The 24455-nt window shown below is 56.1% G+C and overlaps 5 protein-coding genes across 5 annotated transcripts; 2 read left to right on the top strand and 3 right to left on the bottom strand.

Annotated features, from left to right (window-relative positions):
• Positions 1–2705: 2705 nt before the first annotated feature.
• Positions 2706–5438, bottom strand: GCG54_00008708 (Protein arg-6; the record flags this gene model as incomplete). The annotated part of the gene is made up of 2 exons (XM_045408669.1): positions 2706–2761; positions 2813–5438. The coding sequence occupies 2 exons, from the start codon at positions 5436–5438 to the stop codon at positions 2706–2708; spliced, it is 2682 nt and encodes an 893-aa protein (XP_045266412.1).
• A 2640-nt stretch (positions 5439–8078) lies between these two features.
• Positions 8079–9026, bottom strand: GCG54_00008707 (Synaptobrevin-like 1; the record flags this gene model as incomplete). Its single annotated transcript, XM_045408668.1, has 2 exons — positions 8079–8381; positions 8919–9026. 2 exons carry the CDS (start codon positions 9024–9026, stop codon positions 8079–8081), a joined length of 411 nt encoding a protein of 136 aa, XP_045266411.1.
• A 4836-nt stretch (positions 9027–13862) lies between these two features.
• Positions 13863–20016, top strand: GCG54_00008706 (Mannan endo-1 6-alpha-mannosidase DCW1; the record flags this gene model as incomplete). Its single annotated transcript, XM_045408667.1, has 7 exons — positions 13863–13974; positions 14026–14130; positions 14179–15689; positions 18239–18945; positions 18995–19470; positions 19526–19742; positions 19815–20016. 7 exons carry the CDS (start codon positions 13863–13865, stop codon positions 20014–20016), a joined length of 3330 nt encoding a protein of 1109 aa, XP_045266410.1.
• A 1810-nt stretch (positions 20017–21826) lies between these two features.
• On the top strand, positions 21827–22252 carry GCG54_00008705 (uncharacterized protein; the record flags this gene model as incomplete). Its single annotated transcript, XM_045408666.1, has 2 exons — positions 21827–22163; positions 22212–22252. 2 exons carry the CDS (start codon positions 21827–21829, stop codon positions 22250–22252), a joined length of 378 nt encoding a protein of 125 aa, XP_045266409.1.
• Positions 22253–22802: 550 nt separating this feature from the next.
• On the bottom strand, positions 22803–24354 carry GCG54_00008704 (Autophagy-related protein 29; the record flags this gene model as incomplete). The annotated part of the gene is made up of 5 exons (XM_045408665.1): positions 22803–22933; positions 22996–23951; positions 24006–24015; positions 24068–24140; positions 24223–24354. Coding segments are annotated over 5 exons (1302 nt in total), but the record flags the coding sequence as incomplete, so codon positions are not given.
• Positions 24355–24455: the final 101 nt, after the last annotated feature.

Below are 24455 nucleotides of genomic sequence, written 5' to 3'. Positions count from 1 at the left end.
TGAGAAGTACGACTTATTTAATAATAGCAAGCTCAAGCCGTAATGAACGGATGGTAGCCGAGGGTGGGCAGCGGTTGAGGAGCTTTTCGTGGCCGAGAGACCGGACTTAAGAAGTTGTCTAAACATCGTATGCTTCGATCCCTCTCTTCTTGTCTTCTCCGGGTTTCTTTCTTCACTCCTCGTTTGCCTTCTTCTCCGTATCTTATCGTATTGTATTCTTGTCGTGGTAATTAGTTGTGACCGCAATAATAGAATAGATTGTGAGATAACTATGAGAATGTAGGTGTCTATCTTTGCGTATATCTGCCGGCTGCTGGTTTGTTCTACGAGGGGGACGGGGTTGATTCGGGATTGAGGATTAGGAATGAGTTTGGGTTGGAATGCTTGGGATCCGGGCCTTTTGTATGGATGGCTGCGATAAACTTTGCTGCAAGGGTTATTAGAACTCTAGCTGCAAACCTCGCTAGCCACGGTCGTCGGCGCACCTCACACTCGATGCAAAAACAGGAGAGAAAAAGAATGCCTCACCGAACGTGCCACCAACTACAGTAATCATCAACCTGCAATATTAGCATAGGTACATAACTTCCCAGGGACCATAGAGACGATAGAGACGATACAGACGACAAAGATAAAAGAAATAATAGTGACAATGTGAATAGCCCGCGTAATAGGCACGTCAGCGATAGACATAAAACAGGACTCTTTCTAGATAGCCGGAAATGTCTCTAGATAGAGCCTTTCTATATGCTATCGAGCCCTTCACATATACACCAAGTCATTTCTCTCGCAGGTAACACTAATCATTGCTACTAGGTAGACGAAGTGCAAAACATAAAATTTCCTGGGGAATCTTACAGAACCTCCCAAAAGCTAACTCCAACCTTGATCTATGCAATTCGCCATGCACCGCCCAAGCATCCATCCTTCACCACCTCCACCCCCTTAACCTTCCCCTACCCGTCGCCCGCTCACTTCGGCTGGCCCGGGTCAACATACCCAGACCCCCTCCTGCACACCTTATCGACCGCGCTGTTCTCGCACGGGAACGTGTCCGGGCACGTGTTGAACGTGTAGAAGTCCGTCTGGCAGCACTCGGCGATGCTGTAGCAGCTGTCCGTGGGAATGTTGCAGACGCCAGCCTGTGTCAAACCCCATTTCGTTAGCAAGAAAAATATTCGGGGGCGGGTGCATCACGAGAGACGGAGAGAGAGAAAGAGAGAAGGGGGCTTAGCTCATTGAACGTACCTCGTTGAGACGAAAGTCAAACTGCGAATCGCAGCAGAACTTCGTCAGCCCAATGTCCCCGCCGGACCGGTCCGAGTTCATGCAGTAGCCCATGGAGCGCGAGGCCATCGCGCCGGCGGCGAGGGAGGCGATCGTCAGAAAGGTTGAGGGATGCATCGTGGGTATCTTATTTGGTAATGGAAAGGAACGTGATTGTGTGGATTTACTTGGAAAGCGACAGAACAACTTCATCCGCACAAGGTGCAAAAAATGCTTCGGATGGCGCAAACAGACTACATAAAGAAAATCAACTCCAGCGGCCGTCAGGCCGAGTCACGCAAATTAAAGATCAGCAAAGCCAGATGACCACCGCAACTTACAATCGCAGGCCTGGCCGAACACCTCGCCTAGCCTTGGCGGCTTCACACAGATGAACGCCAGCCTTGTAGGGAGCAGACGTCGCAATCAAATTAGGTTTAAGACGTTGGGATGTTAACTTTTCCCGCGTATATTGATTGATTTAATGCAGTTGGTTGGGTTAGATATTCTTAGACCCCAACCACCAACAGCGCGGACTCTCCCGAGTCAGAACCTGAAAAGCTCAAGACAGCTGGCAATCCGACCGCACGTAGGCAGAAAAAGTATAACTGACTTGCGCCCCTTGTTCGGTGTCGGGAGCTCCGTTGCGGGCTACAGCGCGTGCTGTAACTATTATGATGAGAATGCCGACCAATTTTCTGTAGAGCGAATAGGCATTTCCAGTATGATGACAACTAGAGAGGCTACGGCTAAGGTTTGCGTCTAATATATACGCGCTGAAACTCTCTGCTGGGTTACCAAGTCAACTGAAGAGCCTTTTAGAGTTTGGTTGTAGATACCCAGCGAGATCTCGAGCAACAGTCGCCTATTCGTTACCCCGCTGTGATATAACATTGAACAGCGAGGCTGGAAGGCACAAGGCGATGAAAGGTAACGGAGTCACCCGTACGCTGATACACACAAGTCTCTTTCGGGTCATTTAACTCGAATAATCAGTCTTGGCAAATAGACACGACAAACCTCATCACTTCTGTTGGCCGCATGTAAGTGCCGCCGTCACCAACATCAAACTCACGCAAAACTCTTGACCATCGTCATGCTCTGAATCTGTGTAATTACTCTTTGACTCGTACCCGGTTATATACAAGCATACACAAACCGCGCGTTTAAGAAAACCGTCACCGACCCGCCAACCCAGCCCCGAGAAACGCGAGCAAAATAGCAAACGTATAGAGTGAACACCAGTCGTTCCGCAGAGGCAAAATAAAAAAATAAAAAAAAGAACTGGGTAACCAAGTGTAAAAGGACCGTCTGACAGCTTCAAGGAAAATATGCTTTTTTGAACCGGTTTGACTCCGTTAAAAGTTTGTGTGGGTTGTTCCGCGCCGAGCCTTATGAATCTATTTCGTTCCGTCTCTTGAAAGTTGACCGCGTCCCCTTTACATGGTGGGGATGCCCTCGTATTCCGCGTAGCCAAGAGCGAGGTTCATGTTTTCTAGGCCAGGTGTTAGTAGAGCTCTCGAAAAGAAAATCGGGGGAAACTTACGCAGGCACTGGGTGGCGGCACCCTTGAGCAGGTTGTCAATGGTGGAGCAGACGACGACGCGCTTGCCGCTGCTGTGGACAGCGAAACCACCGATCTCGACACCGTGCTTGTTCATGATGTTCCTGACTAAGGGGGGCTCGCCGACGACCTTGACTAGCTTCTCACCAGCGTAGCGGTCCTGGTAGATCTGGCGGATGTCACGAGAGGTGAAGGTCTTGTTGAGCGGGATGTGGATCGTGGCCTGGATACCGCGGAACCAAGAAGCGACGTGAGGGGAGAAGGCGACCTCGGCACCGAGCTTGGCGCTGATCTCACGCTCGTGAATGTGGTCCGTCAAGCTGTATGGCATCAGGTTGTCCCGGAGCATGTTGATGTCGTTCTTGGGGGAGGGCTTGGTGCCTGCGCCAGAGTAGCCAGAGATACCAAAGACGGAGGGGGCACCGCCGAGGTGCTCGACCAGAGGGGCAATGCCGAGCTGGGCAGCAGTAGCGTAGCAGCCAGGGTTGGAGATCTTGTCAGCCTTGTAGATCTCAGAGCGCTTGGTGAGCTCGGGAAGACCGTAGGTCCAGGTGTTGTCGAAGCGGTAGTCAGCGGACAGGTCGACAATGACGCTGCGGTGGTCAGCACCGCCCTTGCGAGCCTCCTCAATGGCCTCGATGTAAGGCTTGCAGACACCGTTGGGGAGAGCCATGACCCAGCAGTCAATGGCACCCTTCTTCTCGAGCTCGGTGACCTGGTCGGGGCTCAGGTTCTCGTAGGTGATTTCCCTCTTGGTGTATCCCTCGAGCTTCTTTCCAGCAAGCTCACGAGAGGAGACGTGTCTGAGATCCATGTTGGGGTGGGAGTTGATGAGGTCGATGAGAGCCTGGCCGGTGTAGCCACGGGCACCAATCAGCGCAACGCGGGAGGGAACGTCGTTAGAGGCGTTCTTCTTTCCCAGGGGAGGGTTAGGGTTGGTGGTGGTGGCGTAGGTGCGCTTGCCGTTGAGACGGGCGGCGGCCGGGGCCCACTGAGGACGGCGGGCCATGGTGGAGAATGCGCGAGCCTGAGCGGGCTGGCTGGACTGAGACAGGTTGCGGTTGGAAACCTGGGCGGCACGGCGCAGACGGGCCTCGAGGTTGGAGTCGCCGAGCATGGCTCTTCCGTGGGCGTTGAACTCGTCGGTAAGGACACCCAGCTCCTGGAGGTTGTCGATGCCGTACCAGAACAGCTGGTTGCCCTTGCTGGAGAAGCTGCCGTCCGCCTTGTCGAAGAACCAGGTGAGGTTCTCGTCCTCCTCGCTGACGGTCCAGACGAGCTTGGGGTGGTCCTTCTTAATGGCGTGGAAGACGTTCTCGGTGACGTTGCTGAGCCAGCCCTCCTTAGTGACGGTCAGGGTGGCGAGGGTCGGGTGAGAGCGCTCGGCGTTGGGGGGCAGGACGATGGCGAGGCAGTTGAGGGGCTCGTCGTAGTAAGCCTTGAAGGGAGTGCCCTTGAGGAACTCGATGTAGCGGTCGACGGTAGCCTCGGCATCCATACCCTCCCTGTCACGGATGAGGGTCTGCTTCAGCTTGGCAAGGTCGGGGAATGCAGCAATGCTGTCGGCAGACTCGATCTTGTCGCCGCGGCGGATCAGGGTACCGGCACCGGAATCGGTGAACAGCTCCTTCTGCAAATCACTAGGGTGGATGATGGCAACGCTCGAGGTTCTCGGCAGAGTCTCCAAAAGCTCCTTGATCTCCTTGATCTTGAGGCGCGTACCGTAGCGGCACCAAGACTGGGACATGAGATGGTCGTACTCCTCGTCGAGGTTGATGTGGGAGATCTTGTCGCCAGTCTCGCCGTTGAACAAGCCGCCCTTCTCAGAGAGGTAGACGATCTTGAGGGGCTCAAGCGCGCGGGCAAGCTCGGCGGCGGCGACGTCGGCGTTGACGTTGAGGATCTGGCCCTCGGTGGTTTCAGCCATGGAGGTGAGGATAGGGACGTAGCCCTGCGAGATGGCGAGCTCGACGGGGGCCTTGTCGACGCTGGTGATCTTGCCGACCAGGTTCCACTTCTCCTTGTCGAGGTAGTCGGCGGTCAGGACGGTGGTCAGAGGACGGGTGCGGACACCGAGACCCTCGAGCTTCTCGACGAGCTTCATGTTCTCCTGGAGGAACAGCTTGCGGGCGACGGTGAGGGTCTTGGGGTCGGTGACGCGGATGCCCTCCTCGAACTCGGGCTCGACGCCGGCCTCCTGGAGAAGGCGGTTGAGCTGAGGGCCGGCACCGTGGACGATGACGGGGTAGAGGCCGACCTCGTAGAGGAAGGCAATGTTCTCGCACAAGTCATCGAGGTAGTCGGTGAGGATGGCACCGCCAACCTTAATCACGGCGAACTTCTGGGAGGAGACGGAGGTGAAGTAGGAGAGGTATTGCTGGCCCTCGCGGCGGCTGCCGATCTGGCTCAGGGTCCTGATGATGATGGCTCGGGTGCGGTCGCGGTTGGCCTGCTCGGACTGGGAGCTGGTGCTGGACAGGGCGCGGATGGCATTGAGGCGCTGGAAAGGGTTGGCGCGGGCACCGGCGACGGCTTGACGCTGGCGGACAACGCGAGGAACGGCTCGACGGGCGCCGGCCCGGAAAACGGCAGAGGTTGCGGAGAGCATCGTGGCTACTGGGACTGGACGGCAGACAGGTCAGCCCATTCTGTGGCGGCGGCAGTGGTAAAGGTAGTGTAGTATGGAGGAGGGGTTTCTGCGCCGAGCCGATGTCGCGCACAACACCGCATTGGCATGATGTGTGTTTTTTTCCCGCTCTCATTTTCCGAGAGTCAGAGGGCAGGACGCAAGCTACACACCTCTTTCGAATTGGAACACGTCAAAACGTCGGTGGATTGGTCAGGCAGAGTATGACTTCACACTGGACTGTACACCTCAGCAGACCCGGACAAGCGAGCTACCACTCTCTTGTCTGTCTCTGTCTGTTTCTTGCTCTTTGGCGGGCCAGCTGGATTCGATAGCTGGTCAATTGGCGACGCCAACGAGGGAACAACAGGCTCAATTGGCAGCCCGGGGCAGAAAAGACGAGTTGCGGACGGGGGAGAGCAAGCAAAGAGGGACTATGTTCGGGGAGCGGGAGGGGAGAAGGGCAGGAGTCGGGAGCAGCAGCGAGGCTTTTTACTTTTTGAGGCCTGCGAGACTATGACTGGACTGGACGTCGTGGTGGGCGGGTGGATGGTGGGCTGCTGCTGCTTGCTTGCTGTGGTGGGCAGGCCTATGTGGGCACTTTGGTCTGCGTACAGTATGATGCAGTGGAGGTGTTGGAGGAGGGGCAGGGGGGGCTCCGAGCGCGCGAGCACTGCACCGGCGCTCACAGCCCGTAAGAAAAAAAAAAATTGACCGAAACCGCTCACAGGCGGCAGGTCCGCGCCCTTTCTGCACCTCACCTCTGCGGCTGCAGCTGTCTGTCGCCGGGTAAGGTACTTGCGCACTGTGACCAGGGCAGTGTGGGTGACTGCCAGAGTGGGCTGTGGCACACTGTGGCCCCCCTCCTCCTCCCCCCTCCCCTCAGTGTCTCCTCCCCTCCAAGTGTGGCTCCTCGCCCGCCCAGCGCAGCCTCTCATTGCTCTGCCCTGTGGCTCCGTCGGCCAATTGGGTCGACAGTCCGGTTATTGATCGGATCTGATAAGGAATCTGCCGGTACGTACCCATCACCAAGTCCTGCGGGAGGAACGTTGAAGACACTAAAAGAGGCAGCATCTGCGGCAGTTGCCCTGGTAAAGCAATTACTTGAAAATTTTCATCTTGCCCGGTGGGGAAGGAGGCACACAAGAAGAAGCACGCAAGCTCGAGCCGAGGCAGCCACGACGTCGCAACCTTCCAAGAATCGACAAGATCAGTAACTGGCAACACACCCCAAGGTGACTGAGATGATGAGATGATCAGAGGCTCGTAGGCGATGAAGTTGAAAATAACTACACGACCACAAGAAAGACACCCAATCTTAACATGGAGGACGCAACAGTAGCGTCAGTACCAGCAGCAACCTCCCCGTCCCTCTGGGCCGTCTGTTCCCAGGAACCGGTGGGAACATGCAAACAGCGGAAATGCAACTTTAAACGCCTCCTCGGTTCCGTAGCCAAGCTCTTGCAACGCCGACGGAACGGCGATCCCCTCCGAGCTTTGATGAGACGAACCTGACCCTGAACCCCCCGAACGCCGGCCGCCCGTTAAGCTTGCATTTGATACACCGCTCGACATCGTGGATCCCGTCCCCTCTTCCAAGGATACTATCCTGCGTAGTGCCTCCCTTGTGTGATTCCGTTCGTCCACACTGCATATGCCCATCGGCTGTCCTGCCGATGACTTTGGGCCACGACGTTTCAGGGCCCCGTCTCATTCGGCCAAGACACCCTTGATGACTGGAGAAAAAAGGTGAAGTTCCCTCTTGAGCACGTCGTTCGGCTGCACGTCTCGACACCCCCCTCCATCTCGGACTACCTCCATACGACGTAATGGAAATTAAGGCGCTTATGGGTATCCGTATCGATCGTGAATCATAGACTCGGGGACCGACTGCACCGCGCCCGTTGTAGATCACTTTGCAGATGCTGCCATGAGGTGCATAGGTTCGTCACACGATGACACGATACTAACGATACACAAGCCTTCTTTGGCAGATTGACATGGAGGAAGCTTCTTTCTTGTTCTTAGACATGTCACTATCTCGAGATGCCAAAATGCAGACATGGGCTTCCTCAGTTCGCGACACGGTGCATCATCCTCCGACTCCCGCCCCGAAGTATGAAATTCAGGAAATGCTGATTAGCTGCAGGGCATCACCAAAGATAATCCACAGGTTCTTCGCGAAGAGACGAAAAGACACATGTTCAGGGCCATTTAAGAATTCAATTACGCAAACGCCTGCCATCCCTCATACATACATGCGGTCGATCCGCAGCCGAACTGACCGGGCCGACTGCACCGGAGCGGGTTCCGTAGCCGGCCGACGGCCTCTTGCATGCAGACCATCGAAGAAGATCGGAGTCCGTCTCGAACAACCTCCGCCCCTTTCCCAAGTCATTATCCCATAGAGTTGGCCCTGTGTGCCGACTCTTCCCCTAGTCTCCCACGGTTGCTCGAAGCCTGCGAGATATCTGACGTTTCATTCCATATCATGAGGACGGACCATAACCATGGACCCAGGGGGTCGTGTGATGCAAAAATGGTGGTATCTAGTTACTTGCGGGTAGCAACAACTGGGCGGGTACGTTAGCGGGTTGCAACGACTACATTGCAAAACTAAGATTAGAGCCGGACGAGTTTGAAGAAATGCGAACCATCCAAAGGAAAGGCGCACTGGGAGGAGAAATACGCACCCGCTGGAATGACAATGATGAGGATAAGGATGATGATGCCGGCAATCAAGCACATGCGCATCTTGACGTCCTTCCACCACATCTGCTTGCGGACGCGGTTGGCGCCCCGACGGAAGCCCTGGGCCGAGACAGCCAGGTTGTCGGTCTTATCTTGCAGAGCATCAAGACGCTCGCCTCTTTGGGAGACCTTGTTGATGTTCTCACGCATCACGCCGACGGTGTCGTCGATTTGCTATAAATAGAAACGTCAGCACATGACTCTGGTGACACGGTTACGAGCGCGCAGTTAGCGAAACGGATCCGGCCCCTGATTGCGACGCCGACGACGGAAAAACGCGAGAATCGGGTTTTCGAGCGGCGAACGACGGAGAGAATTGCCGTCGGGTTCCACGACGACTGCTGATGGAATCCGGTCGATGCAGTCTTCGCCGTTGCCGTCGCGGTCGCTGATGTCGTCACAAGGCTAAGAGACTGGACACCCGCATAGCCAGACAGGGGCTGAATTTTTCCCGTCGCGATAGCAAGCCCAACAGCGACTATGCATCGTCCCTCCGTCAATCGCCGCCATTTTTTGCCGTGGTCATCGCGATCAGCGGGTTGTGCTGGTGAATTGTTGTGATGACCCAATCAGGCGTCATCGGCGACATGTTCAATCGGGCGGGTAGCTCGGTCGGGTCGTCGTCATCAGGCGTCGGACAATCCGGGGCAACCAACGATCCAGTCCATCGACAGAAAAGCGAGCTCGGTCAAGAAAAGCATCGCAACTTACAGCCTGCAAAGCCTGCGTCCTCGCATTGCCGCCAGCTCCTTGCTGTTGCGCGCCGCCGGCGGCCTGGCCGCTGGGGATGTAGGGGTCGTAGGGGGCGTCTTCGGGCATTGTCGCTGTGGTGACGGAGGTGCGAGGAGGGTATGCGAGAGACGTCGACGCGGCAAGCGGGTCGATTAAATGTGTTTCGGAGTTGCGAGATGCAAGATTTAGAATTCGGTGATGGCCGGGAGTTTGTTGCTCGAGGCAGATGAGGATCGGTAGCAGTAGTTTGGTAGGCGGTCGAAGGTGTAGTGTGGTTGGAAAAAAAGAGGAGAAAGGACGGGTGGTTGGCGGGCGTGGGAGGTTGATGAGGTGGTTAAGTTCAGGTGATGAGACGTCTTGGAAAAGAGGCGAGAGCCCGGCCGAAACAAGGTGTCCGTCTGAGGATTTGGGGGAGGGATGCGCAGTGGCACAGCGCTTGAGGACGAGGTGCCTGCTGAGGATGCTGGGGGGGCCGGAAGGAGGGAAGCTGCTGGCAAGCCAACTGGGCCACTAATTTTAGTTGAGCTGGGAACGCCCAGCCACTGCGACAAACCTCCCTCCTCCAGCCTGGCGATGGATGAGTGAGTGATTGTCTCGAAGGTTGCTCGCTCTTGATTCCGACAGGACATGTCATCCCGAGTTTACTTTGCTGTTCATTGCCATGTTTCCCCCTTGCCTGCGATTTCCTGCTGTTCTCTTGGGTTCTCCCCTCGTTGCTTTTGTCCCCTTTGTCGCCGTCTTTGGGATGCGCCGTGATGGGGAATACCCCCTTCCCTTGCCCACGAATACCCGGTCTCTTATTCAGACCCAGAGCACCGGAGCGAAACAGAAACCACAGCGCGGCAGCTCCAGCACGGCCGCTGTTGGAGAGTGGGAGTGGACGAGACTGGGGGACGGCGCTCGCTGGACTCTGGAGCAGCACCTGAGGGCCAATCATGGCTGGCGTTTCGAGCAAATCACACACAGGCTGTGCGGTACGTATCGCTCTGCAGCGACCTCCAACCCCCGTCCGGTGCCTGGGGAACCCGGAAAAAGTGGATAACTCGAAGTCGTGAACACTGAACGCAGTGGCTCGTCGCCTTTAACTCAAAAGTGTGCCCGACTTTCCATAAACATGACAAAGGCGCCGCGATGGATGTTCCCTGGACCAAACAATCTGGAAGCGTGTCTCCGGGACAGCACAGCCATTTCCTCGTCATCTCTGCAACACAATCCGATGGCCGGCACGGCGACGCCTTGAGGTCGCAGTCTGTCAATGAGTGTCTGGTCACTGGTCACGCATCCCTCATGCCAGGGACCACCATTTCCATGGTTACCTTGCCTTCCCTGCTTTGCCTACCTCCGTATGGATACGAACAATACAGCACTGGATGATCGGACCCTGCCCTGCCAGCCAGCCAGCCTGGTGCCTCTTTTCCATCGCCTTCGCCGGTCGCCGTCTCCATCCGCCTCAATCGTATGCCTCGCGCGTATTGAGTTGGGCTGAGGAGGGCTGGGCAGCTAGGGAAGCTGTGCAGGAAGGAGGCGTTTTCACCAACCAATGCCGTAGATTCGCGGCTTCTGATGTAATCGTCGAGGCGGTGCTGCGCATTCGTCACTGCTGCTGGACTGGACCTGGACCCCGACGGAGCTGAATTGGCCCGGAGAGTTGGCCCCTTCCCGTCAAGGCTCTTCATGCCCGGCGGCTGGGACCAGACGACGGGTCACTTCGGTGCACGTGAAAGCGTCCCACGTGATTCCAAGAATCCCACTCTCTACCCGAAGCTTACCCGATTAATGGTGGCTGACGGCATCAGGCCCGCTTCTATGTGGCACTGTTCTGTGGCTTTGCTATTGCCCAGAATCCTCTTGGCTACTGTCATTCCAACAACCATTGGATTCCATCAGCGTTTGAATGCGCGGGCTTCTGTTTGGTGGCCACGAATGCAACATATCTTCATCTGCCCCTGATCGACGGGAGTCTGTCTGTCTTGCGAGATTCAGGCCCCTCGGTTGATCTGCTCTCAACGTTCAGACCCTGGCCGCGCAATCACATTTTGCGGTGCTCAACCGCCAGGAAAAGCACCGGTCAAGTCCGGCCAACGTCGTTGAGTTCGACGTTGGCTCTGTCGGACACGGAACGCTTCCCGTTGAGAAATGAACTGAAAAAAGACCATTCGCCTCCGTCGCACGTTGTCAGCATTCGTCGATGCAACCCGAAGCAGGAGCAGCAATGCGAACAGCCACGTCGACATACGTTGTAGCGAAGGCGCACCCTGCGATTCGCAACCACAGAATCATCTCAGCCTAACCACACAGCGCGGTTCCCGTTGGAGAGCTCGATTTCAGAGATACACGGCTGAAGCACTCTGCAAGCGTTAGGCTGTTTTGCAACGCCCTCCATCCGCCCTGAACTGTTGCAACACGGTTTCATCGGCTTTCGAGTTGAACGTCGTCGGACGATGGAAATCTCAATTTTAACCGTTTGCAGAAGCCAACGAGGCCGATCAGGTCAATCATGATTGTCCCATCAAGTCATTTTTCGAGGAATGGAAAACTCCGAGAACAATTTGCGCCTCCCACACACAGCAATGTCGCAAGATGAGGTTCAATGCCAGAGCCCCTGGCGATGACAAAGCCCCCCGTGTCCAGATGCCCCGCTGGCATTCCGTTTCTCCGTTGCCTGGGCCGACGGCCGTGCTGCATTCCTTAAAAGATGCTTATTCGAGATTAGCATTGCACTCGCCATGCAAAAGCCTGACTAACGGCCACCCTCACGAACGGTGGACTCGTGGTTTCGTTGATTTTGGCCGCTCTGCTACGGGTGGTCGGGGGTTGACACCACAGGAATGGGGGCAGACAACTGGTACTTGGCTTGACCGTTCACGAGTATGAGCTTACCGCTCGCACCAGCGCTAAAGCGTTACGAGCTGAGAGCGGCTTGAATTAAACGGGACCTGTCGATGTCGATGCGCCGCTAATCGGCCGAGTGGCGTGTTTGATTGTTTTCTCAGGACATCATCGTCTTGATCGCATATGTTGGCCACGCCGACGAAGATGGAAGTCTGAGGTCCCCGTCCGCAGCGGAAAATCTTGGCCAACGCTCAACTTTCCCCGCTCGTTTTACCGCTCGACGTTCTCGTCCCTTGGCGATGATGAGCATGCTGGCTGCAATACGACGGCACGGCAAAGGCCTGGACGTTTCGTTGGTTGTCGGGCTTGGCCGCCCTGCCCACTGTCGAGTCCGGGATCATCGGCACTGGGGCCTGGCAGCCAGCGACCAGGCCCCCAGAGCCTGCTGATCACCGACGTCAACCAGTCCAGTTTTTATTCAAGCTGGATTCCAAGCGGCTTTCCAACAAACACTACGACCGCACCGCATTGCACTGGTGACAGGACGGGGTCGCAGCGCAGAGCTGAGAAGACGGTTGGGCAGACGCTTCGAGCTACAAGCCGACTCAGCTCGAGCATCTCCCTCTCTGTTTGTCACGGCCAAACTCAGACAATAGAAGCCATGGCTTCGACAGACTATAGACGAACCCCAGGTTTGTCTGATAAGAGAAAATTGGCGGGAAGGGCAGAGCTGGACGCATCAATAATTAGTGTTTCTTACAGGGCACAAGACAGCCAGCGGGACCCGAAAACGTCACCGCATCACCTTACGTTGTGCAGGCTGGGGGATGCCAGCGACAAGTCAGCAGGGGACAGCACCAAGCTCATGGGATGACAAGGGTTCGGACTGCAGCCGGCTGGGGACATGATGAGATGGTGCACCACCACATGCACGCCGAACAAGCTTAGCTGCCAATGCCAACGCTAGAAGCAGAAACAAGCAAGGAAGGCGGCCAAAGCCCAGGGCGGACCAGACGGCAGGCGGGAGTGATGCAAAAAAGATGGGATCATAACACAACACGCATAACACTACGCAGCCCAGCGGCGGCGAGGAGTGTGAGACAGCTACCTTTACGGCTGGAAGGGGGCCAGTCTTGCTATTCAACTGGTTGCGCGCTTTCTCCTGACTGATTTCCCCAGTCTTACCAGTCCCGAAATGCTCTCGTTTCCCATGCCTGTGTTTCTGTTTAGCTCTGTCTCTGGCCTATTTGTTTTCCCCCGTTTCAGTCTGCGAGAAACGGAGGCAAATCTCGTCTTTGGTCTTTGTATTCGTACACACATACTTATGTACCTACGATTAACCCTTTACTCGTATTGATGCTGCTCCGAAGAGGAAGCTATTAGTGGACCTCCGCCGCTCACCTTCTCTTGCATGGTCTCTTGACTGGTCTCGTTCCGTTCCCTCGATCGCTCCTGACCAAGCAGCTCGTATTTACCCTTGGGGGGCAGCCACTCGTTTTCCTCTTTGCAGTTGCACACCACACCTTCTTTCTTTCGTCGGGTGGAAAAGTAACCCGGTGGAGGCCAGCGCAAGTCCACCGTCATCACTCACTCCTTCTCAGTCTTTCCCCTCATCATCCCCTCCTCGTGGCTGCTTTGGTTTGGCCCTGCACGATCCGACGGCCAGACTGACAAGGTGCCACTACTTCCTTGGGGGCGTCCAACCTGCAGGAAACTCTGCACTCGCCATTGCATCCCTACATACAAGTACACCTACCTTCCCAAGTGTGAAGGTGTTGCTTTGCTGTGTGCTGGACGACAACCTAACCGCAAGACGAAGCAGCAAGCACCCTTGACTTGCTCCATCACCTCGCAAACGTGGCTCGACTACCCATGCGCACGCCCTGCTGGCTTCGTTTGCGCTAAGGATTCCTCCACCTGATGCAATCAATTGTTGGCTGGTTTCTTATTTCAACCTTGAGGTGCCCGCGCATCCCTCTTTTTTGGCATTTAGTCTTCGACTGCCCCCCGGTTCTTTGGATCTAGAGTTCCGTCTTTCATGCGGTCCGTCCCTTCAAGCCAAGGACCCCTCACGCACCAACCTCCGACATCATGGCCGCACTGCGGGGCACGTCAACATGGTCTGTAAGCCGGCTGTTGTCGGCCTTGCTGCTGGTCTCTACCCGATTCACCACTGCATACGACCTGGACGTGAATGATCCCAGTCAGTGGCCTTAATCCGCCGCTCTCCACTTGTTGCTAACATGTCTGTAAGGCAATGTCAAGTCCATCGCCAGGAAGATGACGGAGGATCTCATGTCCTTCTACGACGGAGACAAGCCGGGGAAGACACCCGGTCTCCTTCCCGACCCATACTACTGTAAGTGGACTGCTTGGTTATTCGGCTCATTGGCTGACATCGCTTTAGGGTGGGAAGCTGGCGCTATGATGGGTACGATGATCGACTACTGGTACTTCACAGGCGACGATACCTGGAACGATGTTGTCACCCAGGGCCTCCTCCACCAAGTCGGCAAATTCAACGACTACATGCCAGAGAATCAGACACGAACTGAGGGTAACGACGACCAGGGATTCTGGGGACTCGCCGTCATGTCGGCTGCCGAGCTTAAGTTCCCCGACCCGCCCTCAGACCAACCTCAGTGGCTTGCCCTCGCTCAGGCAGTCTTTAATACACAGGCCGCTCGATGGGATCCGGATCACTGCGCAGGTGGACTGAGGTGGCAGATCTTCCAATGGAATAACGGATACGACTACAAGAACACCATCTCACAGGCCTGCTTCTTCGCCTTGGCCGGTCGTCTCGCGCTGTATACCGGTAACTCATCGTACGCGGAATGGGCCGACAAGACCTGGGATTGGATGGTAGGCGTCAAGTTCATCTCGGACGATTACTATGTGTACGATGGCGGCCACATCCAGTACAACTGCACGAACATCGTACCGTATCAATGGACCTATAACGCTGGCGGCATGATACTCGGAGCAGCAGCCATGTACAACCACACCGGCAGCGAAGTGTGGAAGAACAGGCTTGACGGCCTGATGAAAGGTTCCGATGTGTTTTTCGTTGGTCCGGAAACCAACATCATGCAAGAGGTGGCATGTGAAACAGTCGAACTTTGCAACCTTGACCAGAGATCCTTCAAGGCGTACCTCAGCCGTTGGATGGCTGCCATCACCAAATGGGCGCCGTATCTTCATGATCGTGTGATGGACAAACTCCGCCCATCGTCGATCGCCGCCGCAGCCCAGTGCAAGGGTGGCTCCAACGGTCGAATGTGTGGACTGAAGTGGACAGAAAACGGGACCTGGGATGGCATGCAAGGCGTTGGAGAGCAGATGGCGGCCCTCGAGGTCACACTCAGCAACCTCATTGACGAATCGAAAGCACCGGTCACTGCGGGTGGCGGCGGAACCTCTGTGGGCGATCCAGGTGCCGGTGGTAATGACATTGGCCGAACAGTTCCTGCCGTCGCCGTCCTCCCGCCTCTAGGTCCCGGCGAGACGGCTGGAGCAGCAATTCTGACCTTCATTGTCCTTGCGTTGTTAATCGCTGGCATCATCTGGATGTTCATGGATGAAACGTCAGAGAAGTCTCTCCAAGAGCGGTTCTTTGATTTCAGGTCTGCACTCCTTGGTGGTGGCGCCATCGCAGCCTTGTCCACAAGAAGGAAGACGGATGATTTGAATGAGAAGGGCAAAGGAGTCGATCGTGATACTTCAAGTGACGGGAGAAGTTCGCGCGACCACGGTATTATTACACCCTTACCAACAAAAGCCCACGCCTTCGACGACGGGAGACAGAGGGGCAGTATGGTGTCCCAGATGTCGGGTGCCACAGACGTGGCGGGCATCCCGATGGTGAGAGAGAAGAGGCTGAGCAGAAAGAGCAGAAACCCTGCTTTGCGGAATAGTGTGGCGTCTCAACAGTCGGCTCGGATCGAATAATTCACGCAAGGTGCGTGATAATGCTCTAAAACGTTGCAGGATCCAGGCGGTGGCGCACTGGGTCTGGTTTTCTTTCTCAGACGGCGTTGTATCACTTTCGGAGCCCGCGTTGGGCCTTACCTTTCTGGAACATACTTGGATTTCGACATATGCATTGGGTCGAGCATCATCTTGCATTGATTGGGGGATAAAGAATGAATATCGGTTGACAGACAGGATCAGCTTAAAAGCCGACACAACCGGAAGCAACAGAAAAGCCTACGACCTTATGACGAATGGTACATAGATAGATGATGCCAAATATAACGAGACGACCTAAGGTCGTTATGCCCTCATTTGCGAATCTCGTGAGAATTTTCAGGCTGTGCCTACCTCATCCGCCAGCTGGAGTGGTTGAAATAGCCTAATGGCGGCTATGTTATGAACAACAAGAGGTATTCGCACCTCATTCAACATCGTGATCATGACTATTCTCTTGGCTAAGCGCTCGATATGAGACGCTTGATTAGCAGTATGACGATTCCAATTCTCGATCCTCTAGCCGACATGGACAAATCCCACTCGTCGGAGTAGATTACTGATCCCTGTGACCCCCTTACCCAGACGCAAGAAGAGTAAGAGTGCGTACCAGCTACAATCTGACGTGAGAATCTACCAGTAGACTGGATGGAGGGTCTCTGAAGAGTCCACGGTTAGTAATGAGATGAACGGGATGTAATTTGGCTGTCTTGATTGGCTGGTCTTTCCGGCTTGGTTGGCCAGATGATTGGGAGAAAGGCTTTCTGATGGATGCGGTCTCCAAGTAGATTGCACAGCTTACTGTTTCAACACGCGGTGGTTTTCGCCGAGAAATCTTGGAGTTTTAAGTGAGGTATCATGGCAGGGTATTCTTGGCAAGTGCCCAGCGAAACTATTGTGAGAGATGCGACTTGGCTGCGTGTGCTGGAGAGACGTCCCGGAGGTGATTACTGATGTTCGCGGACGCGATAGCCGGCTGTGTTGTGGGCGTGAATGCCGCCAAGACCGCCGCCGAGAGCTTCCGGCCCCCAACCCAGGCCGCGGACCGGGGCCGGGGCAGATTACGCCCCCGTCCGCCGAAACCGAACGACGGCGACAGACGGCGAGCGGCCCCCGGGTTATCGTTGAGAACGGCTTAGCAATTCGATCCCCTGGGGAAGCCGGATCCCTACAATACCTCGGACCAGCCCCGCCGGAGAAACCAGATCTGTGACATCACGCGCACAAAGGGCCCATGGTAAGATAAACTTGGGCACTGACATTAACATTTAACATCTGAAAAGGAGGCGGAGTAGCCCGTTCGTACCAAGGGGTTGGCTCGCGGTAACAAAGGTGGGTAACTTTCATCGAACAAACTTTCCAGCCGTCCCGACGGGTCTGAAGGTACGAACATGGTCTCGGCGACGGTTCCCTGGAGAACTGCTGTCGCTGGCCCAATCCGCATCCAAATTCAAGTGGGTTTTAGGTTTGATAACAGCGGTGTATTGCTGTAGTTCTTGGCTGCGTAGAGTTGTTGATTGAAGCGCTTTTGCATATGCGCCGGAGCGGGAGAGATGCAAAATAACGAATGCGAAGAAAGGTGTTGGGGCGAAGTTCATTGTTTGCTTGCTGTTTGCCCTTTACCCCAGGCCAGACTACGACGGCATAGCCAGAAGCTACTTCACGCCACCATCGCCGGCTTTCCGATCTAAGCTTGGCCCTTCTTTTTTTTTTGTCTTCCCGAATGAAGCAGACTTCCCTTCTTCGGGAATATTCCCGCCAAGGGCTGAGGGGAGCTAATCCCAAGTTCAATTGGCGCGGGCGCGATCGTAATCAGCCCTGCGCGACCGTTTATTGGGGGAAGGCTTGCTTGGAGCTGATCGCGCCCAGACTGACGATGTTTGTGTGGGGGAAGAACAAGGGTTCGTTCAGTAGGGGTCACCGGAACTCCACGGGCTAGAGACGATGCGGTGTGGCGCGTCTTTACCAGCAAACCACATGTTCGCGAGAAAGGAGGTTGTGGCACAAGCAAATCCAGCAAACAGCGCGCATCTGATCGTTGAGGGGGGAGAGATACCTAGCGCTCTCCAGGGATGGGCATGTTACATCACTCCTCCGCCCGTCCCCTCGCCTCGGCAGATGGCCCCCCAGCTCCTCCGGTGTGGATATAATGGGTGACGGCTCCGTGTTCTTTTTTTCTGATTACTCTATGATGCCGAGGGAAACGTCGTATTTCCAAAGGTTGGGAACGTTTTTTTAGGCTTTTTAAAACTCGAGGGAAAAGTAGTTAGCCTTTCCCCCCCAGCCGCCATTTTACTACCCCTTAGCCTTTGTCGTCTGATGATATATCCTATTTCCATCGGACACCCCGGCACGGACGTTTAGGAACGTCAGCGCAACACTGACGGCGATTCAAAAAAGCTGGAGAAGGTCCGTTGAGGGGTAAGTGAAGCGGACGCGAAGATATAAAAGACTGCTTCGTCACATCTCGCGAGTCGAAATTCTCTCGACGGTATTAGCGAAACGACTTCATCATGGCGCGAGAATACCTCTACCTGGCCTCGTCGGCTGTCCTGGGGACATACGTGCTCTGGACAGCCGCCGAGACATACCTCGCCCACAGCGGCAGACCGCACCTCTCACCCTCTCACGACCTCGCATTCCCCCTCCTCGCCGCGCTCTTCACCCTCCCGACGCTGGTGCTCTACCGGAAAGCGAGCTACCTCCTCAAGATGAAGGCGCGCGGGTGCGCCGAGGCGCCGAGCTTCCCGCACACGGACCCCATCTTCGGCAGCGACTGGGTGCGCGCGTCGATGGCCAAGCAGGAGGAGCACGGGCTGCTGGAGTGGTGGGAGACGGTGTTCGACCGGCTGGGGTGGACGTGGTGGGTCAAGACGCCCGTGACGTGGGTGCTGATGACGACGGAGCCGGAGAACCTCAAGACGATCCTGGCGTCGGGGTTCCAGGACTGGCCGATCATGGGGCCGCGGCGGGATGTGATTGCGCCGATTCTGGGGGAGGAGGCCATCTTTGCGGCGAACGGGCAGGCGTGGCATGACGCGCGCGCGATGATGAGGCCTACGTTTGTGAGGAACCAGATTGCTGATTTGGCGTGTTTTGAGAGGCATGTTGGGAATCTGATCAAGCGGATCCCGAAGGATGGGCAGACGGTGGATTTGCAGGGGCTTTTGTACATGATGACCATGGACTCGGCGACGGATTTCATGTGAGTTGCTTGGGGGAGTTTGTGGATCGCAAGACTGATGCGAGAACAGGTTTGGCCAGTCTACGTCTATGCTCACAACACCATCAGCTGAGGCATCCGAGTTCACGGCCACCTTCGAATACATCCTCACCCGCTCAGCCATCCGCTCCCGTTTGGGTCTGTTCACCTTCTTGGATCGGGACAACAAGTGGGATGAGGGACTGAAGATCATCGACAACTATTGCGACAACTACATCAAGCGTGTCAAGGCCGAAGAGAAGGACCCCGAAAGAGCTTACGTATTTCTGCACCAAATGATGGACCAGGGTACTACCCCGGAGTTCGTGCGCGGGCAGCTGCTTTCCATGATCCTCGCGGGTCGCGACACCACGGCATCGACGCTCTCCGCGCTCTTCTGGATCTTGGCACGAAGGCCCGAGGTGGTAGCCCGCCTGAGAGACGAGATCGAACTAGAGCTCGGTGAGCGGCAGCCGACGTGGGAGGAGATGAAGGATATGAAGTACCTCAACATGGTGCTGAAGGAGAGTGAGTGATGCCAAGGTTGAATGGACGTTCAAGAAGCTGACGACGACGACCAAAGTTCTGCGGCTGTACCCGACAGTTGCGACCATGTCACGCGGCGCAGCGCGAGATACCACCCTCCCAGTTGGCGGTGGGCCCGACGGCAAATCGCCCGTGTTCGTTCCGAAGGGGACACTCGTACGTTGGTCCATGTACATCACTCATCGGAGAAAGGACATCTGGGGTGAAGATGCCGACGAGTTTCGTCCTGAGCGTTGGGAGGATCGTCGCCCGGGGTGAGTTACTTCCCGTCTTATCGTCGATGATCCATTCGTTGTCGCGAGAATTGAGTGCTGACGTGTCTGCAGTTGGGATTACCTGCCCTTTTCTGGTGGTCCAAGGATTTGCATTGGCCAGCAATTCGCTCTGACACAAATGGCCTACTTCGTTGTGAGAGTCTTGCAGACGTTCAAGACGATTGAGCCGAAGGATGAGAGGCGGTTGGCTCAAACCGTGGGCATCACGACCAAGCTACCGCATGATGTTCTCCTAAGCTTCACACCGGCTTGAAGCAAGCTTTGTAGATCTTTGAACAGATTATGATAATAGATACGGCGTTTGACCCCACACTCGGCATGATGAATGGCGGATCGCTCCCCGATCGAGATGGCATGATGGCAGCGGCTGTCTGCGCCTTCTTCGCATATGTGCAGTGGGCTGCCTGGTCCTGGGACAGACAGCCTGTTAGACCCAAGTCGAACTTCTTCAGTGGCTTGCTTCCCGCGTGCGAGGCTTGCAGTAACAGAACCTCGACGGGACTGACGTTACACAATGGTATGCAAGCAGCATATGTGCGTCCCATCTCGGCATGCAGCCGTCGATTCGTGATGCGGCACGACCCCAGACAGCGCGCATCTGGTTGGTCGGCGACATGCGGGATCTTCGCGCTCATCTCATGGATCGGAGCCAGGTGGGACAATCCCATATTGATGTCTTCTGGAAGCGAGAACATGTCGCTCCAAAGCCAAGGCACCGTCCCTGGAATCCCTGGATGCTAAGATCAATCTGTGTCGTGTCTCGGCCTCCAGCCAAGACAATCGTTCGAGACTGAACCCGACCGCCATAACTCCATCGTCGCTGCGGTGAAGTGGTCTTTCATGAATGACGGGAAGGTTGACGTCTGACGCGGACGGGGAACGGCTGGCTCGTGCAAGGCTGGGTAGCCAATTGTGTGCCATTGCGCGACAAGAATCGAGCTGGGAGAGACGACAAACGGGTGGAGGTTTCGGCGGGAGTGCAGAGTCCAACCAGTCAGTGGCACTGGGTTTCCGATGCGTGTAGCCGACTCGACAACGTTCAGACCTCGTCTTCCGTTGGGCAATCAGCCTGAGATTGCGTGGTCTGGGAAAAAGAAATATGGCCGCTAGCCGTTTCGACGAGTGAAACGATCTTCATTTTGTTATTGCCTGGCCCCATTGTATTAGTCACCGGGTGCTGAGAAGATGCTTTTGCAGTGTTTGCTTTCCGTTTGGTCGACTCGTATGTTGGTAGGTGATTGTGTTTGTGAGCAGTTTCGAGTTGAGCACAGTGCTCAGATATCTCAGTCCGGGACAAATTGAGAGTCGCATTCGAAGATGGACACTCGAGCTTGAGGACCAGCGCAGTTGCCGATTGAAAAGATTCATGGGCGGAATTGAAGCATAGGGTCTAGGAAAGAAGACGATGCATGTCTCTCGACTACCGCCTTGGGAAGCAGACCTTCCTCTTCGAGGTTGGGCCCTTCCCCATCTCGCTTGCTAGGCATGTCTCTCATCGGGAAGGCAGGCAAAAGACAGCCAGGCCGGCAGGGCGGGACAGGGCAGGTTCGTCTGCCAGGAAAGAGGGCAACGGGCCATCGCGGCTACCCGCATGGTGCACGCCAAGGTGGGAAGGTTTAACAGACACCAGAACTGCAAGAGCTTCAGGTTGTCCCAAGAAGAAGGAAACACGGCTTCCCGCACGGCATCTTTGTGGAGACAAGAGGCACCATCACCGTTGGCTGCTTCCTGATCTTCCACGTTGTATGCATGGTAAGGCAGCTCGGGCTCTCCTCCTCTCCCTTGGCACCGTGTTGCTGCTTGCTGACCTGATTGCTTCCTTGCTTCCTTGCTTGACTGCTTGCTCCTCGAATGGCCACCGCTCTTTCGTATTTCATCTCCCCCAGTCCCGACACTTTGGTTCTCTCCTTTTCGAATAGCCGCGCTCTTGACCATCGTCGACCTTGCTCCTCGACCGGGCGTCATCGCTTTCATGAATGATCTGAAGCGCCCGAAGCCACAAGCTTGACTCGATCTCTTCATCGAATGTAACAACAGACACTCTCTCGTCAATAAGTCACGCCATGTCTTTCTTCCAAGGAGACTCCCGTCCAGGCGAGCAGCCTGCGCCTCCTCCGCGAGCCCTGACTCCTGTCGAGGTTGGAGTCATCATCGGCACCATCACCGTCTTCTTCGCCGCCATCGGCTCTCTCTTCTACTACCGCAACCGAAAGGCCAAGAAGCGTCGTTCCGACAACGCACAACCACCATACAGGAACGACCACCCTGACACAGGCCAGGCCAAAAGCGATGGCGGATCATCTCGAGAAGCAGACCTTGCGGACCTCGAGATACCGCCTCCCACGAGGAAAAAGAGAATTTGGAATGACTCTGGCTCTGGGAGGGAGTATGAGGGTGACCGTAAGTCAACCCCGAATCAGGCCATGCCATATACTGACGATGGCGCAGTTGAGAGGGGAGAGGCATACGAAATGCGTGGCAAGGCCTAGAACTTCATTGCAAGAAGTGCAGAAAGTGCAGAACCGAAAGCCACTGCATCGGATGTGGACGCGGAAATTTGAAGGGACAGCCGGTGCTGGCTTGAACATGACGTTGCGAAGAGTCTTGAGTTGGGCCTGGTTTCGGGGAGCATTTGCGATTTGTCTCTGGTGTCATCACCTCTTGCACATAACTGGCGTTAGCTTGTCGTTGCACCATATTTCCTGCTTACTGGGGTGAAATAATACTGAATATCCACAAGATTCATTTGTGAAATCATGCAGTGAAGGAGGTATACCTGCCCCAGGGGAATGATTCGCATGGAACCTGGTGAAAACCTAATTGTGCTCGTATTGGAATATGAAGGGACGTGAAGGCCAGGGAAGTTTCATTGTCGTCATTCCCTAAGCCCACACTGCATCACGAGAGAACCAAAGTAAATAGACATTCTGAACCGCTTCGTGATCTTACCTAAACGCCGCGGATGCTACCCAACCCATTCGTCCCATGATCTACCTGGAAAAAAAAAAAAAGGAAATAGCGTTGTCCTTCGTAATGCTGCTATTGCTGGCCAGGCTTGGGCATGTAGCGACTCCTGAACGCTTGACTGATGCTGAATCTGCTTCCTATGGCGCCGTCTTGCATCTTACTCGCGAGGGCCTCCTCCAAAGCGGACTGCGTCACCGATGCGTCTGCACAACCGTCAGCTACAAACTCCCACGAAATTCATCGCGTGCGCGGGGAGAAAACCTACCGTCCAAGTCGCTGAAACTGCTACCCATACTAGGCGTACCGTCGCTCCCGTCGCGGGAGTATCCCTTGCCCTTCGAGCTGGGGCTCCTCCCAGACAACTCAGCAGCGCGGCGCGGGGACAGAGGGCCACCGCCGCCGCCAGCAGCCGGGCGGCGGTCGCTGGTCGCGGAGCTGCGTGAGATGAGCGCCGGCGAGCTGGTCGACGAGTCTGACGTCTCGGAGTGGTGGATCCTCTCCTTGCCCTTCGGGGTCCGCCGGGCGTTCCGGGGGTCGCCGCGCAGCGTGGAGCCCATGTCCTGCGCCGACGAGGCGTTGGAGGCGGACTGCGGCTTGTACTGCAGGAACGCGGGCTCGGCGTCGTCGTCGTCCTCGTCGTCGAGGTTGACGCCGCCGTCGCGCTGCTGCTGGAAGCGGGGCGGGCGGCGGATGATGCGCGACTGCGCGGGGCTCGACTCATCGTCGGAGGAGGCGGGGGAGCTGGACTCGTCCGGGGGCGAGGCGGGCTCCGGGCTGCGGGGCGTGCTCTGGATCGGAAGGGAGGAGAGGCGGCGGCGCTGCTGCTGGCTGTCGTTGGATGGCCGCGAGGTGGTGGATGGCTTGTTGCTGTTGGCCCCCGGGCGGGCGGTCGATGTGCCTTCGCCGCCGCCGCCGAGGTTGCGGGTTATGGTGCCGGCTGAGCCGTTGCGGGAGAGGTTCGGGCGGAGGGAGGTGGTTATCGGGGTCGCGGGGGTGCTGGCATCGTTTCGGGGAAGGGGGGAGTCGCGGCGGATGGAGAGGGCTGATATCGTGCGTTGATGGGAGTGCGGCTCGGCGCCGGGGATCGGGGAGGGTGCCGCGGAGCCTTTGGCGGCGGCTGTTGCCTTGCGGACCTGGGCGCGGAGCTGGGCGGTGTGTCGTTCAGTGAGATAGGCTACTTGCTGGAGGAGAAAGTCGACGGTCACGTCGAAATGGGCAGCTCTGGGGGACGGGTGAGCTTTGATGGGGGAAGTCCACGTTCGGCAGGAGACTTACAGTTCGTTCCCTGGATCGAGAAGAGTTAGTGATGCCAATATAAGGGAGCTATCGAGACCTACAGTCAATTTCCGTCTTGGCTGCGCCGGAGAGGATGTTCCATAGCACATCGTCCTTTGTGGAATCCCAGGTGACCTGCGCAGGTGGGATCGCATCAGCATCTCAGCCCCGCGACGAAGAGCCATCGGGGGGGACGGCGTCGACGGGGGATACCTACCGGAGGGGGATCCGTGAACTCGCCCCGGAGGATGGGCAGCCGAACGAAGACTGTGTAGTTGGGGTCAGTCATGCCGTACGTGTGGTCGTCATGCTTGCTGGCGTAGCTCGGGATGGTGACAGCCTTGGGGAGCTTTGAAGGAGCGCGACCGTGGGAATGAAGATGACGGAAGTGGTTTAACTCGTCGTTCCTTATCGGAGCTGCGGCAGCGATAACGGGTGCCGGATGGCACG

The sequence above is a fragment of the Colletotrichum gloeosporioides genome (assembly GCF_011800055.1).
Source record: "Colletotrichum gloeosporioides strain Lc1 chromosome Unknown consensus_30, whole genome shotgun sequence".
NCBI lineage: Eukaryota > Fungi > Ascomycota > Sordariomycetes > Glomerellales > Glomerellaceae > Colletotrichum > Colletotrichum gloeosporioides.
Note: the sequence above shows the minus strand (reverse complement) of the source record. Positions and strands in the feature narration are given on the sequence as shown.